Source organism: Geotrypetes seraphini, chromosome 16 (assembly GCF_902459505.1).
Source record: "Geotrypetes seraphini chromosome 16, aGeoSer1.1, whole genome shotgun sequence".
Classification (NCBI taxonomy): Eukaryota; Metazoa; Chordata; class Amphibia; order Gymnophiona; family Dermophiidae; genus Geotrypetes; species Geotrypetes seraphini.
In genome coordinates, this window is record NC_047099.1 from 37142286 (window position 1) to 37156695 (window position 14410).

At 46.9% G+C, this 14410-nt stretch overlaps 1 protein-coding gene across 1 annotated transcript; it reads right to left on the reverse strand.

Moving 5' to 3' along the window:
- Nucleotides 1-286: 286 nt before the first annotated feature.
- On the reverse strand, nt 287-665 carry DPM3 (dolichyl-phosphate mannosyltransferase subunit 3, regulatory). The gene has a single exon (XM_033925597.1). It carries the CDS (start codon nt 633-635, stop codon nt 357-359), a length of 279 nt encoding a protein of 92 aa, XP_033781488.1. The 5' UTR covers nt 636-665; the 3' UTR covers nt 287-356.
- Between the last annotated feature and the right edge of the window lie 13745 nt (nt 666-14410).

Consider the following 14410-nt stretch of genomic DNA (forward strand, 5'->3'; position numbering starts at 1 on the left):
CTTTGAGATCCCCGTGCTATGGCTAGTCCAGGGGCGGGCCCCTCTGCTCCTCTAAAGCCTTATTCCAGTGGGGTTTTTCAGGATTTCCCCAATGAATACGCATTGAAAGCAGTCGTGCATATTCATTGGGGAAATCCTGAAAACCCGACTGGATTGCGGCCCTCCAGGAGGGACTTTGAGACCCCCCCTGGACTCTAAAATCTATGCAACTGGCTTAGTGAATGTGAATGAGCTGCCTCATCAGATGAAACTGGTAAAGCAGAGTAGTAAGAAGTGGACAAGGTGGTGCCAGCGAAGGAAAAGCCAGAGTGCTTTAATGTCACGATTCAGGAAGCGCGAGAGGAGAGGTCCTGCGGTCAGAAGGTCAGCCCCCGCCTGGACAGGTCCTTCCGGGCCTCTCGGATCTGCTCCTGCAGCTCCCGGGCCGCGTCCTCGCAGTCGCGCAAGGTGGCCACCCGGAAGCCGACGGTGGCCAGCGCGTAGCAGCCGAAGATCAGCAGCAGGTAGACGGGCAGGGGCCAGACGAGGCGCCGCCAGGGCTCGGGCAGGCTCAGGCCCAGCAGGTCGAAGCTCAGCGTCAGCCAGGCGGCGCCCAGCAGGGCCGCCGCCGCCAGCCACTCCATCAGCTTGGTCATGGCGCCTGGGGCCGGGACAAGGGAAGGCAGCGGAAGCTCCCAGGCCGGAAGCCACGCTGACGTCATCGCGGGGCGCGGCCCGGAGCCTGCCGGGAGACGTAGTTCCCAAGCGGCAGCCGGCCAGTGCCAGGGGTAGGGAAGTCCGGTCCTCCAGAGCTCTGTTCCAGTCGGGTTTTCAGGATTTCCCCAATATATATGCAGTAGATCAGGGATGTCAAAGTCCCTCCTCGAGGACCGCAATCCAGTCGGGTTTTCGGGATTTCCCCAATGAATATGCATGAGATCTATTTGCATGCACTGCTTTCATGGTATGCTAATAGATCTCATGCATATTCATTGGGGAAATCCTGAAAACCCGACTGGATTGTGGCCCTCAAGGACCGACTTTGACACCTGTGCATTAGATCTATGCTTTCAATGCGTCGTCATTGGAAGGAATCCTGAAAACCCAACTGGAATACGGCTCTCCAGGACCGGAGTTCCCTACCCCTGGCCCCAGTGTCTTGCTGGAGGAGTGGCTGGAGCGACAGCCTCAGCACCCTGGGGTTGCGGCTTCAAACCCTTGGCAAGTCAGTCCTCCGTAGCCCCAGGTACGTTAGATCAGTGGTCCCCAACCCTGTCCTGGAGGACCACCGGGCCAATGGGGTTTTCAGGCTCGCCCTAATGAATATGCATGGCGCAGATTTGCACGCCTGCCACTTCCGTTATATGCAAATCTCTCTCATGCATATTCATTAGGGCTAGCCTGAAAACCCAAGTGGCCTGGTGGTCCTCCAGGACAGGGTTGGGAACCACTGACGTAGAAAGCACATAGGTCAGTGGTTCCCAACCCTGTCCTGGAGGACCACCGGGCCAATCGGGGTTTCAAGCTCGCCCTAATGAATATGCATGGCACAGATTTGCATGCCTGTCACTTCCGTTATATGCAAATCTCTCTCATGCATATTCATTAGGGCGAGCCTGAAAACCCGATTGGCCTGGTGGTCCTCCAGGACAGGGTTAGGGACCACTGCATTTTAGATAGATTGTGAGCCCACCGGGACAGAAAGGGAAAATGCTTGAGTACCTGATTGATAGGCGGTATATAAAAACCTAAGAAACCGTGAACAAGCAAATTGATAGTGGAAAGCCGGTGGACATAATATACTTGGACTTCCAGAAAGCATTTGACAAAGTTCCACACGAAAGACTTCTCAGGAAACTACAAAGCCATGGCATAGAGGGAGATATACAAAGATGGATAGGCAAATGGCTGGAAAACAGGAAGCAGAGAGTGGGCATAAATGGGAAATTCTCAGACTGGGAGAAAGTGACTAGTGGTGTACCCCAGGGCTCGGTACTTGGGCCGATCCTTTTTAATATTTATATCAATGACCTGGAAAACGGAACATCCAGTGAGATCATCAAATTTGCAGACGACACAAAACTCTGCTGGGCAATCAGATCGCAGGAGGACAGTGAGGAACTCCAGAGCGATTTGTGTCGGTTAGAAAAATGGGCGGAGAAATGGCAGATGAAGTTCAACGTGGAGAAATGCAAGGTAATGCATTTAGGCAGTAAAAATAAGGAATACGAGTACAGAATGTCAGGTGCAACTCTGGGAAAAAGTGAACAGGAAAGGGATCTGGGTGTACTGATAGATAGGACCCTGAAGCCGTCGGCACAATGTGCGGCAGCGGCAAATAAGGCAAATAGAATGTTGGGCATGATAAAGAAAGGAATCTCGAGTAGATCGGAGAAAGTTATAATGCCGCTTTATAGGGCAATGGTCAGACCCCACTTGGAATACTGCGTCCAACATTGGTCTCCCTACCTAAAGAAGGATATAAAACTGCTGGAGAGGGTGCAGAGACGAGCAACTAAACTAGTGAAGGGTATGGAGAAACTGGAATATGAGGATCGACTTAAAACACTGGGATTGTTCTCCCTTGAGAAAAGGAGACTGCGTGGGGATATGATCGAGACCTTCAAAATACTGAAAGGAATCGACAAAATAGAGCAGAGAAGATTATTTACATTGTCCAATTTGACACGGACAAGAGGACATGAAATGAAGCTAAGGGGGGGGCAAGTTCAGGACTAATATCAGGAAGTTCTGCTTCACACAGAGAGTGGTTGACATCTGGAATACTCTCCCAGGGGAGATTATTGCGGAATCGACAGTCCTAGGCTTCAAAAGCAAACTAGATGCATATCTCCTTGAGAGAGGCATATAAAGATATGGTTGGCTATAATATAAGCCAGGTGTATACCTGGCAGGGCCTCCGCGTGTGCGGATCGCCGGACTTGATGGACCGAAGGTCTGATCCGGAGATGGCGCTTCTTATGTTCTTATATGTATATAGTCCTAGGAAGATGTATCATTAAAGAAAACTGCACTGGAAAGTGTTTAGAAGGTTTTAACATTTTGGCAAATGTTCACTCCTCTTCTAAAGAGGATACAGGGCTCTGGTCATTCCTAACTCTGGATTGCCTGTATTGTTTGGGTTCTTGGGTCTGATCCCAGCAGGCAGGAAAAGGACAGGATGTGATTAGTGGCAGTGAGCGCCAAAGCAGGTCCATTACAGAGCCCTATCTGTCATCCCTGTGGCCTTATCAGCACACTCTCCAGTTTGCCTGCTCTGGGAACCCAAGCTGCGAGCAGGTCATGTGGCAGTGGGAACAGGGCACTCACACATTCTCACTGGAGACTTTCTTTTCCCTGGCATTAAAGCAAGTGACGGGTGACGTGGAGGAAGTACCAGGAGCCGCATGAGTCAAGGCAGACATAACAGCAGAGGCCTTCATCTGCAGAGTCTCCCATAGCCTTGGTAGCTCTCGTCCATTAAAGCAAAGAGGAACTGGAAGCTCTTTGTGTGCCTGGAAACCAGTGGGAGCATATTGCTCCCTTAATTCCACATGGCACGGTGATGCGACAGGAACAGAGAGCGAGTCCTGTGCTTTGAGGGTAGGAGATTTTCAGGATTCTGTCTGGCACAGTGATTCTGAAATCACTGTGTATGTTTTTGTTGTTAATTGCCTAGATAGAGCGAGTTGCAAATATTTTAAATAAAAAATTTTTTCAAGAAATGTCTTTGTTATTTACAGAACACCTGATAGTATACTCAATGCAGCCCCTGCTTCAAAGGCTCTGTGTTCATCTGTGCAAAGTATGCTGGAAAGAATCAAATCTCAGAATCAGGTGGCATACAAAATGAAGGGTATGGTAGGTGCAGGTGGTCCCCGAACAAGGGGTCTTGGTGTAGTCCAGGTTCTTTTCCAGCGGGACATGCGTCATTGCTTCCTGTGTGGCCTCAGCCAAGAGAAAATAACAGGAATTGTGTTGTTTGCAGAAATGCAGCGGTTGTGTGTGTCACAGTACAGCACCGGCAGCTTTGGGAAGCATCTGACTTCCTGCCTGTGCAGTACAGAGAAGAACAGCCCTCAGGAGGAGGAGTTGGGAGCAATGCCTAGCTGCTCTTACTAACCGTAATGGTTATGCCTCATCACAGACTCACAGACTGATGGTTCTTTGTGTCTGTTGGGATTAGGGTTACCGGATTTCTTCATGAAAAAAAAAAAAAAAAAAGAGGACACAGGGCCCTGCCCCATTCCACCCCCGGCACAAACCTCATCTCTTCTGTCCCAAGTCGGGGCCTCTGAGTATGCGCAGATGTGACGCGACGATGTATCCGTGCATTCTCGGAGCCCCTCCACACGCGGCCCTGAGCTCAGGGCCTTCCAAAACCCAGACAAACTGCCAGGCTTTCAAAATCCATCCAGGGATCCAGACCGTCCTCTAAAAAGAGGACATGTCTGAGTTTTCCCAGATACCTGGTATCCCTGGTCAGCAACCCTCATGGGCTCTGCCTCCGCCGCCACGTCCTAGGTGCGGGTCCAGGAAGTGGCATCAGAAGAAGAGACGGCGCAGGCGCAATATCAGGTTGGGGCTTGCTTCTCATGCCATGAATGCTACAAAGTATGGGGCAAGTGGCACATGGCAGTGGGGGTGGGGAAGGAGCAGGAGATGGCGCCCAAAGCGGACCCCTACCCCCCTTACTACGCCACTGGGACATGGTGAACTGTGGGAGAGGAAGCCAAAGGCTATGAAACCAGAAGCTTGCAAGTAACACAGAGAAAGGTGTAAGAATGTTAGCCATGAATAATCTTACTCCTAGAGCTGGGGTGTCAAAGTCCCTCCTCGAGGGCCACAATCCAGTCGGGTTTTCAGGATTTCCCCAATGAATATGCATGAGATCTATTTGCATGCACTGCTTTCAATGCATATTCATTGGGAAAATCCTGAAAACCCGACTGGATCGTGGCCCTCGAGGAGGGACTCTGACACCTCTGCCCTAGAGGGTGGTAAAAGATGAGCTGCTCTCTTCTGCAGGCTGCCATTCATGGGGCACATGGGGAATGAAGGCAGAGAAAGGGCATTGTCTTGAGTTCTCAGTAAACCTTATTTTTCTACTGCTGCTAACAACAGCTCAAGCAGTTCACAACTTTCACAGGAAGTTTCCCCTCCAAACATCTTTGTTTGTGAAGGAGGAAGGGGGAGCTGGCTGAGCCAACACACAGATTCCCACAGGAACATCCCAGCATGCCAGCACCTGCTTCCAGTGACTTGCTTTCCTCATATCAGGGCACAAACTCTGTACAGTTGCACCATTTGAGGTGTAGAGGAGAGGTTATCACAAATAATACTCGTATACAAATATATACAACTTTTAACGATAACATCACTTCAAACAATGAGTGGAATAGCCTCCATCTGCTGAGAATCAGGGAAGCTAGGGTTCAAATCCAAGTGCTGAGAACCAGAGAAGCTAGGGTTCCTATCCTGCCACCAAGAACCAGGGAAGCTAGGGCTCAAATCCTGCTGCTGAGAATCATGGAAGCTAGGGTTCAAATCCCAGTGCTGAGAACCAGAGAAGCTAGGGTTCCTATCCTGCCACCAAGAACCAGGGAAGCTAGGGTTCAAATCCCAGTGCTGAGAATCATGGAAGCTAGGGTTCAAATCCCAGTGCTGAGAACCAGAGAAGCTAGGGTTCCTATCCTGCTGCTGAGAACCAGGTAAGCTAGGGTTCAAATCCCAGTGCTGAGAACCACAGAAGCTAGGGTTCCTATCCTGCCACCAAGACTCTCTTGAGACTACGATGGGAACTCACGGCAACCATTTTGGATGAGTGATCTGCATGGGGCAGGAGCGTAGGAAGATCGCTCCTGCCCCGAAAGATCGCTAGACCACCAGGTAAGGTCCGGGAGGCGAGAGGGAAGTGGGGATGATTCCGGTTTTAGGAAATCACGAATAATCGAAATTGCGAGTCCTAAAAGCGCGAATCGGGAGGGGGAAGTGTACACTGGTCTAGCAGGATGATAAGGAAAACTTTCATAGATAAGAAATTAGCCCAAATGTTTCATCAATGGAAAGTGAGAAAGAGGATAAGATGGAGGTGGGAGCTAGGCCTATGGCTATGAGACATGCAGATGACAGGATTAACCCTTTGTTGAGCCCTAGACAAACAAGTGTGTTAGGCTCTCTGTTTGCAATATGAATTCATTTTAACATAGTTATCATAGTGACAGCAGATAACACCTGAATGGTCCATCTAATCTGCCCAAGGTTACAGTCGTACATACAGCTCTATGCTTTAGTTTAAGGGTGTACCTATTGCTCTGTGCAGGCTGCACTTCTCTATGGCTTGTTTTTAAACTACACTTCTTCCTCCGTATCCGCTGTGATAGGGGATTAACAGAACCGCAAATACAGAAAAACCCCCAAATAACTTTTTCATATGTTATTCACTGTTTTCTATTAAAAACCATCGTGAATGTGGTGAAACCGCGAATAACATGGTGGGAGACCTGGCCTAGTCCTGAAGGAGAGGCAAAACACGGTGAAGAAATTGCCGGGAATCGGCGATTTTCTCTGTAAACGCTTGGAATCGGCGATTTCTCTATGCAAGCTGTCGTAATTGGGGGGGGGGGGGAAGAGCCAGCATGCTAAAAACCGTGCATAATCGAAACCGTGAATGCTGAGGGAGAAGTGTATTAAGTTTATGTAAGTTCTGTTTTGATTCTAACCTGTTTCTATTTAGGGATCATCTGGGGCTCATAATCAAAAAACTAAAACGTCCAAAAAACCTCCTAATTACCAGGAGGTCCAAGTGCCTTCATAACTGAGCATAGCACTCCAAGTGGGCCTTCATCAGTGACCTACACAAGGGAGGATAACTGGCAGAGATGGAACCAGCAGGTAAGAAGCTCTGCTTAATGAATCAGTTAGGCTGCGGGTGGGGAGAACAGACAGACCTCTGTGGGAAGTGACGGCTCTGGTCCCCCGCTCTCCTTTCTGCCACCAGGGCAAAAATCTGCTTTGGGAGCTATGGAATTAGAACCACAAGAAAATTCACCCTGATCCCTCCACAAAGGGGACACGACCAAGAAACAAAAGGCTTGTGGAGAGTCGATGTCCAAGATGAAGGCTTTATTCAGACAAATAAATAATCCACATAAAAAAAACATCTAGGGCCTGAACCGCTGGAAACATATGGACCCAGCACGGTCCGTGTTTCAACACAATTGTCTTCTTCAGGGGTCAAATGCTCCTGCCTGGCTTTCAAGATCATTCACGGCATCCTCCCTCCCCTAATCCCACTATCCTTTAACGCCTCGAGGCCTGCTACCACCAGATCCTTCCACAGACATAAACTATCCTTCCCCTCTCTACACGGTATTCTCTACGCAGGAAAACTGGGAAAACCCCTTCTCTTCAAAATCACGGGCCTTTGGAACGATCTCACCACCCTGCTGCGGAACCTGGGCTCCCTCCAATTATTCCGCAAACAACTGAAAACCTGGCTTTTCTCTAACATATAACTTTATTTCCCTGCCTATATTCCCTCTATTTATATGCTCCTGTAAATCTCTCTCCTTTCTCTTCTTATATTTTTAAGCTTTGTAAACCGTGCCGAGCTCCACTTCCGTGAAGAAGATGCGGTATATAAACTTAAGGCTTAGTTTAGTCTAGTCCTATAAACAGACTTGTGGATTAATTACAACGATAATCGTTGCACTTTGAAGGCAACCTCAAAGGGAAAAGTATGGAATTTGTACATTTGAGAGGGCCCTCTCTAACCATTTGGGCCCTAGGCAGGTGTCTAGTTGGTCTATGCCTTAATCCTGCCTCAGAAGTGTAGCATAATTCAAGTTATGGAAAGCAGAGAATGGAAAGGAGTGAAATATGAGGTGAGAACTAGTGTCCAGAAAGCTGCTAAAAACACACCTTTTCTCTCAATTCTTGTAATCCTAAGATACAAACAGATGAAATTCTACTGCCTAAGCTATGTTGTAGTTCACCGACAATGGTCAGTCCACCTCTTTTGTAAACCGTATAGAACCGAAAGGCTTTTTGTGATATATAAATAAAAATTTGTTACTTATGTTTTCAGGTTTTAATTGATGCAATGAGACGCGTACTTAAGGATTTTACTGGAAACCAAAATGTTGAAACGAGAGTTGCCAGTTCTAGCGTGCAAAGACTGAATATGCCAGAGACTTGGAGCATATAAAAAGAAGTATACAGGAAAATATAAAAAGAACGAGCTCTAAGGAGGTGTTTCAGATAAGAGCAGATATTCCAGGAATGTTTTGGCTGACGCACTCATCTTTGCTGACCCAAACTCCTTCACATATCTTGTGTAAAACACACCTCAGAGACGGCGTCTCTCTCACGCACATCTGTACAAAAAGTGTAAACAGCCCCATCACCCCCTTTCCATGTATACATGGAAGGAGCCCAGCTGTCACCAAATTGGCAGCCCTGGTCTCTTTCATGTCACATTGTGGAGGCAGTTAAATCAGTGGTTCCCAACCCACCATCCAGTCATATTTTCAGGAGAGCCCTAATGAATATGTAAGGAGCAGAGATGCACACCTGTCACCTCCATAATATGCAAACCTCTCTCATGCATATTCACCAGGGCTGTCCCAAAAACCCGACTGGCTGGTGGTCCTCCAGGACACGATTGGGAACCGCTGAGTTAAACCACCTTCTGCTGGTCCCACCTTTATTTAGAGCAGGGGTCTCAAAGTCCCTCCTTGAGGGCCGAAATCCAGTCGGATTTTCAGGATTTCCCCAATGAATATGCATGAGATCTACGTGCATGCAGTACTTTCAATGCATATTCATTTATTTTTCCTCTAACTCTACTTTTCACTTCTCTATTACCCTCCAGGTACTTTAGTTAGATTGTGAGCCTTCGGGACAGTAAGGGAATTTTTCAAGTACCTTTCTTATTTCTAATCTTAATGTATATTTTCTGTAAACCGCTTAGAACCTAACGGATGTAGCGGTATATAAGAAATAAATTACATTACATTACATTCATTGGGGAAATCCTGAAAACCCGACTGGATTACGGCCCTCAAGGAGGGACTTTGAGACCCCTGATTTAGAGAGAGTGTGTTTGCTGGCTTTCTCAATTGCCTTGCTCAATTAATGTGGGGAGAAGGCACTTCAAGTCGTACATTTTTGAGGGTAGCTAGGGGGGGGGGTGATAGACCTGTCTTCAAGCCTTGCTCAAACATAGCAAGTTGAACCATCATTTCTTTTCTGAGTCTTGCAAGAAAGAATAAAAGAGCCGATCATATTTTGTAATCAAAATGCTCAATTGTCCTTCCACATTGCATGGCTCTTGGCCTTCTTAATTAGGAGCCCTTACATTTTGCACTGAGGATAGCATGCGACCGAGAGCTCCATCAGCACTTTTTGGCACAAATATTTTTATTTAAGAGTTTTATAGATTGCATTCACATACGTACCCAAATACCTAGGGGCCTCAGTATACTTCCTTCTATCCCACAGAATTTTTAAGCCATGCACAGAGGGGAACCTATCATTGAAAAGGTGGATGTGGACTTCAGCAGCATGGCTCACAGCTTCTGACGTGGCTAACTTTCTCTCACTGGTGATCCATCAGTAAACAAGTTGTACTGGACTAAGTTAATATATTTACGACTAGCTTTGAGAGGTATAATTTTGCTAGTGTGAAATGTAACTCGGCCCTGGAGATCAAGTGCTTCCAAAGACAAGAGAGAGAGCATTTGATAATGCGTGAATGCTGTTTTGAAAGTGGTTTTGCTATTAGCCAGGCAGACCCTTCTTTGTCCTGATGGTTTTATGGAGAATGGAATCGTCCCTTTGTAAGTAGGAGGCGGGAGGTCAGGTGGAAAGAACACCCATCAAGGCAGCCCAGATCTGTAAAAGCAGCCGCTGCTTAACTTGAATAATTACAAGGGAGGGCTGCAGAACTCACTACTGGCGCCGGAAGGGAACACATTGCAGGGCAGAGAGCGGATGAAAACCGATTGTCACATTTTTACTGTTAGGATATGTCTTGCAGCCGCAGTCTCGAGTGGGTGAATTCCCAAATATATAACACATGAGGTTTTCTGAATCTGGCAAAACTGAACCTAGCACCGGGTGTCATCACCTTACCCCTAAGCCACCCAAGAGGGATCCTTCCACCGAAGCCGATTATGGTTCCACTCCAGTCCTAGTCTTAAGACTGCAAAAATAACACCCAGACTCAGGGAGCTGTCCATGAGCACACCTTCCAGGGAAGGAGGAGGCAGAGATTTACATTATTAGAGCACAAGAAAAGCTATGCAAAGTCAGGCCCAAAATCTGTTCAGTCCAGCATTCTGTCTCCAGTCCAGGTCACAAGCACCCAGCAGATGCCAAAAAGGAGATCAGCTTCCAGGGATAAGCAGCAGTTTTCCCAAGTCTACCTGGCTAATCATTTTCTTACGGACCGTTCATCCAGGAACTTGCCCATCCTCTTTTCAGCTTTGCTATTGATTGCCTTGACCACATCCTCCAGCAACAGATTCCACAGCTCAATTGTGCCGTGTGAAAAAAAAGAAATGTTCTACAATTTATTTTTAGTCTGCAGAGCATTAATTTCTTGTAGGGTTGCCAGATTTTGTCCTAAAAAAAAAAAGAGGACGCGTGACCCCACCTCTTCTGCCCACAGCCACGCCCCATTCCGCCCCCACAGCACGGGCCCCACGCAAACCCTGTCTCTTCGGGACCGTGTCTGGAGGTCATCTGCGCAGATGTGATGCGATGATGTCATACGCATGCACGTGATATCACGACGCATTCACGCATGCACAGATGCCCTCCAGATGTGGCCCCCAAGCTCAATGGTTTTCAAAACCCCTGGATAGTCCTCTACAATCTGGATGTCTGGTAACCCCAATTTCATGGCATGTCCTCTAGGTTTTCTTGTTGGAAAGGTTGCACCACCATTCCGCCCCACTGATGATTTGATAAACATCTTCTCAGTCATCTTCTCCCCAAGTTGAAGAACCCTAATCGGTTTAGCTCTCTTCATAAGGGAGGTGCTCCATCCCCTCCATAATTCATGTTATAGGGACAGCAAAGGAATAGAGAACATATCCAATGTATCCCATAGGTTGAGCAATTCTTTCGCAGCATGTGTGCTCAAGGTTTCCCTGCCACACATGCTCCAACCCGACAAGTGAATTTCTCTGGTGCGGTGCTGGAGGTAGAAAGGTCTCCACTGATCAGTAAAGGGTATCTATCAGAAGCTGAGGAATATTAGCAGTTTCACTCTTAGCCTGATCACCACCCTCTTTTCAGCTCACTACATTACATTACATTAAATCTCAAAGTGTACTTCTTCAAGGGCCCAGGCACATTGTTTCCATATCCTCTACCCACTACACATCTTCAAGCCCTAGTCTAAAGCCATGTGATGTTCAATGTGATTCGATGCCTGGACATAGATAAATCTTTAATGAGAGTGTTCTTTAAGTCCATTTCTAGTCCATGGACCAAAAGGTTTTACTCAACTACACTCCATTCAAGAGAAAAATTAGTAAATGAAGGGATTCCTTCAACACTCTGCAGGGACTGTGGTAGTTACACCTGAAGAACACAGGTGTAAGGCAAATCCCCAACATGACACAACAAATCCAGATTTGGACCCAAGACCCAACCCTGAGCTGTTTCCTGCCTATTTAGACCAGATGTCTAAGGAACACTTTTTCTTGATTACTCCAAATGTCTATAATGGGAAGGGGTAAAACGCAGACCTCACGGACCTGACGGACCTCGCGGATCTAAACCAGTACGGCCTTAAAAATCTGAGGTCCGTGTCGGTCCGTGTCCGTGCCGCTTGTAGTTTCTGTCGCTGACAGACCTTGATGAGCTTTTAGCACTGACGGATCCATCTCCGCATAGGGAGGGAAAAGTGTTAGGATCCATCAGCGCTAAAAATCTCTTTGAGGTCTGTCAGAGCCAGAGACACGTGCTGGAGCTGCAGAGCAGAAGCCAAGAGAGCGGGGACATAGGTTTTGGATGTGCGTTATGGAAAAGAAGTCTCCAAACTCCAGCACGAGTCTCTGGCTCTGACAGACCTGGAAGAGATTTTAGTGCCGACGGATCCTAACACTTTTCCCTCCCTATGCTGAGACGGATCCGTCAGTGCAAAAATCTCATCAAGGTCTGTCAGCAACAGCAACTACAAGCGGCACGGACACGGACCGACACGGACCTCAGATTTTTTAGATCCGCAAGGTCCGTCAGGTCCGTGAGGTCCGCGTTTTACCCCTTCCCGTCTATAATTAAACCTTCATTTTGCAGACAGTATAGAATCTTCCTGTTCTAAAGGGACCCTTCAGGGTCAGTGCACTGCTCTTACTAAGGAGTGATTAACCATGGATTAATAAGACAAAGCCAACATGGATTTATTTAATCAAGGGAAATCTTACCTCACCAATCTACCACATTTCTTTGAAGAGGTGAATAAACATGTGGATAAAGGCGAGCCAGTTGATACTGTGTATCTGGATTTTCAAAAAACATTTGCAAAGTACCTCATGATCGGGGAGCATTTTCAAAGCACTTAGAGACTTACAAAGTTCCATGGGTTACGATGGAACTTTGTAAGTCTAAACGTTTTGAAAATAGCCCTCAACGACTTCCTGAGGAAATTAGAAAGTCATGGTTATACATTGTAGATTAAGAACTGGTTAAAAGGTAGAAAATAGAGAGTAGGGTTAAATAGTCAGTATTCTCAATGAAGAAGGGTAGAGAACGGGATTCCCCAGGGTTCGGTACTGGGACTACTTCTTTTTAACACATTTAGAAATGATTTAGAAATGGGAATAACTAGTGAGATCATTAAAATTTGCTGATGACACAAAGTTGTTCAGAGTTGTTAAATCGCAAGAGGACCTTGGGAGACTGGGCCTCAAAATGGCGGACGGCATTTAATGTGAGCAAGTGCAAAGTGATGCATGTGGGAAAGAGGAGCCCAAACTATAGCTAAGTGATGCAGGGTCCCACGTCAGGAGTCATGGCCCAGGAAAAGGATCTAGGTGCCGTCATTGGCGATACCTTGAAACACTCTGCTCAGTGTTCAGTGGCAGCTAAGAAAGCAAATACAGTATATATATTTTGCACTGCTGCTGTCTCTGCTCTGGGGTGGGGCAGTGTGTGTGTCTGTATAGCTTGTACTGCTGCCGCCTGTGCTTTATCTATTCCAGGGGAAGGGGAGGGCAAGCATAGGACTTGGATTTGTAGCAAGCACAGTTTGCTAAAAAAAAGCAACATTGAATGTTAAAAAAACAACAACAAGAGGATTAGCAGGAGTATAAAACCGTGGCCGACACTGCAGATGAAAACAAAATTGGAACGTTTACAAAATGTTGCAATTACCCCTAAGCAAATAACGCGGCAGGAACTGCTGGCGAAAAAACAAACCCGTTCTTTTGTTATTCAGCCAAATGAGTAATAATAAACATTACTCCTGGAAATACAGAGTGAACTGGCAAGGCTGGCAGGGGGCCAAAACCAAAAAAAAAAAGAAAAGAAACCATTACAAAACAAAATGAAAAACAACTTCCAATCAGTTGGACATAAAACAACAGGAAACATATATCATATTGCTAAGCCACTGAAAGGAGAGCAGGAGGAGGGCAACACAGCCTCTTCTGCAGACAGGGAGGTTCATGGCCTGACTGTAGCAAGCTGGAACCAGGCCTTGAACAGTCCTCTAAGACCCCCCATCTCCATCCTCTTGGAGAAGTTGGTCAGGAGCTAGGTAAATTATAGGTAGACAAAGTGATGGAGCTGGATGGTGTAGTACATCTGAGGGAAGTTCTGGTGGCTCCTCTGACTGACCTTATCAATGTTCTTCTAGGGTCAGGAGGGGTGCTGGAGGACTGGAAAAGCGTGGAGGTGGTCCCTCTACACAAAAGTGGAAGGAAGATGGGGTGAAGCTTGAAGAATGGTCTGAAATTTGGCAGCTAAAGTTGAATGCTAAGAAATGTAAGATCCTGCATTTGGGCTGCAAAAACCCGAAGGAACGGTACAGTTTAGGGGGGGGGGGTGAAGAACTTATGTGCACGACCGAAGAGCGGGACTTGGGTGTGATTGCATGTGATGACCTTAAGGTGGCCAAACAGGTTGAAAAGGGGATGGCAACAGCTAGAAGGATGCTAAGGTGCACATAGGAAGAGGTATGGCCCGTACATGTAAATTCTATATGCAGTTCACAATTTGCAAGTTCTTCCAGAATTAATCCAGGTACCTCTCCTCCTTTGTAACCAAAAAAAAAAAAAAAAAAACCCCAAAACTGTTGTAACTTCACTGGAAATGTCCAGTTAGCTCTTTTGTAATCCGCCTTGAACTGCAAGGTATAGGCGGAATAGAAGTCCCTAATGTAATGTAACAGGTTGTTGGGAAAACTATCTTTGAA

What these genes read in the sequence shown, in the direction of transcription:
- DPM3 (XM_033925597.1), bottom strand. Translation starts at nt 635, where the DNA reads ATGACCAAGCTGATGGAGTGGCTGGCGGCGGCGGCCCTGCTGGGCGCC.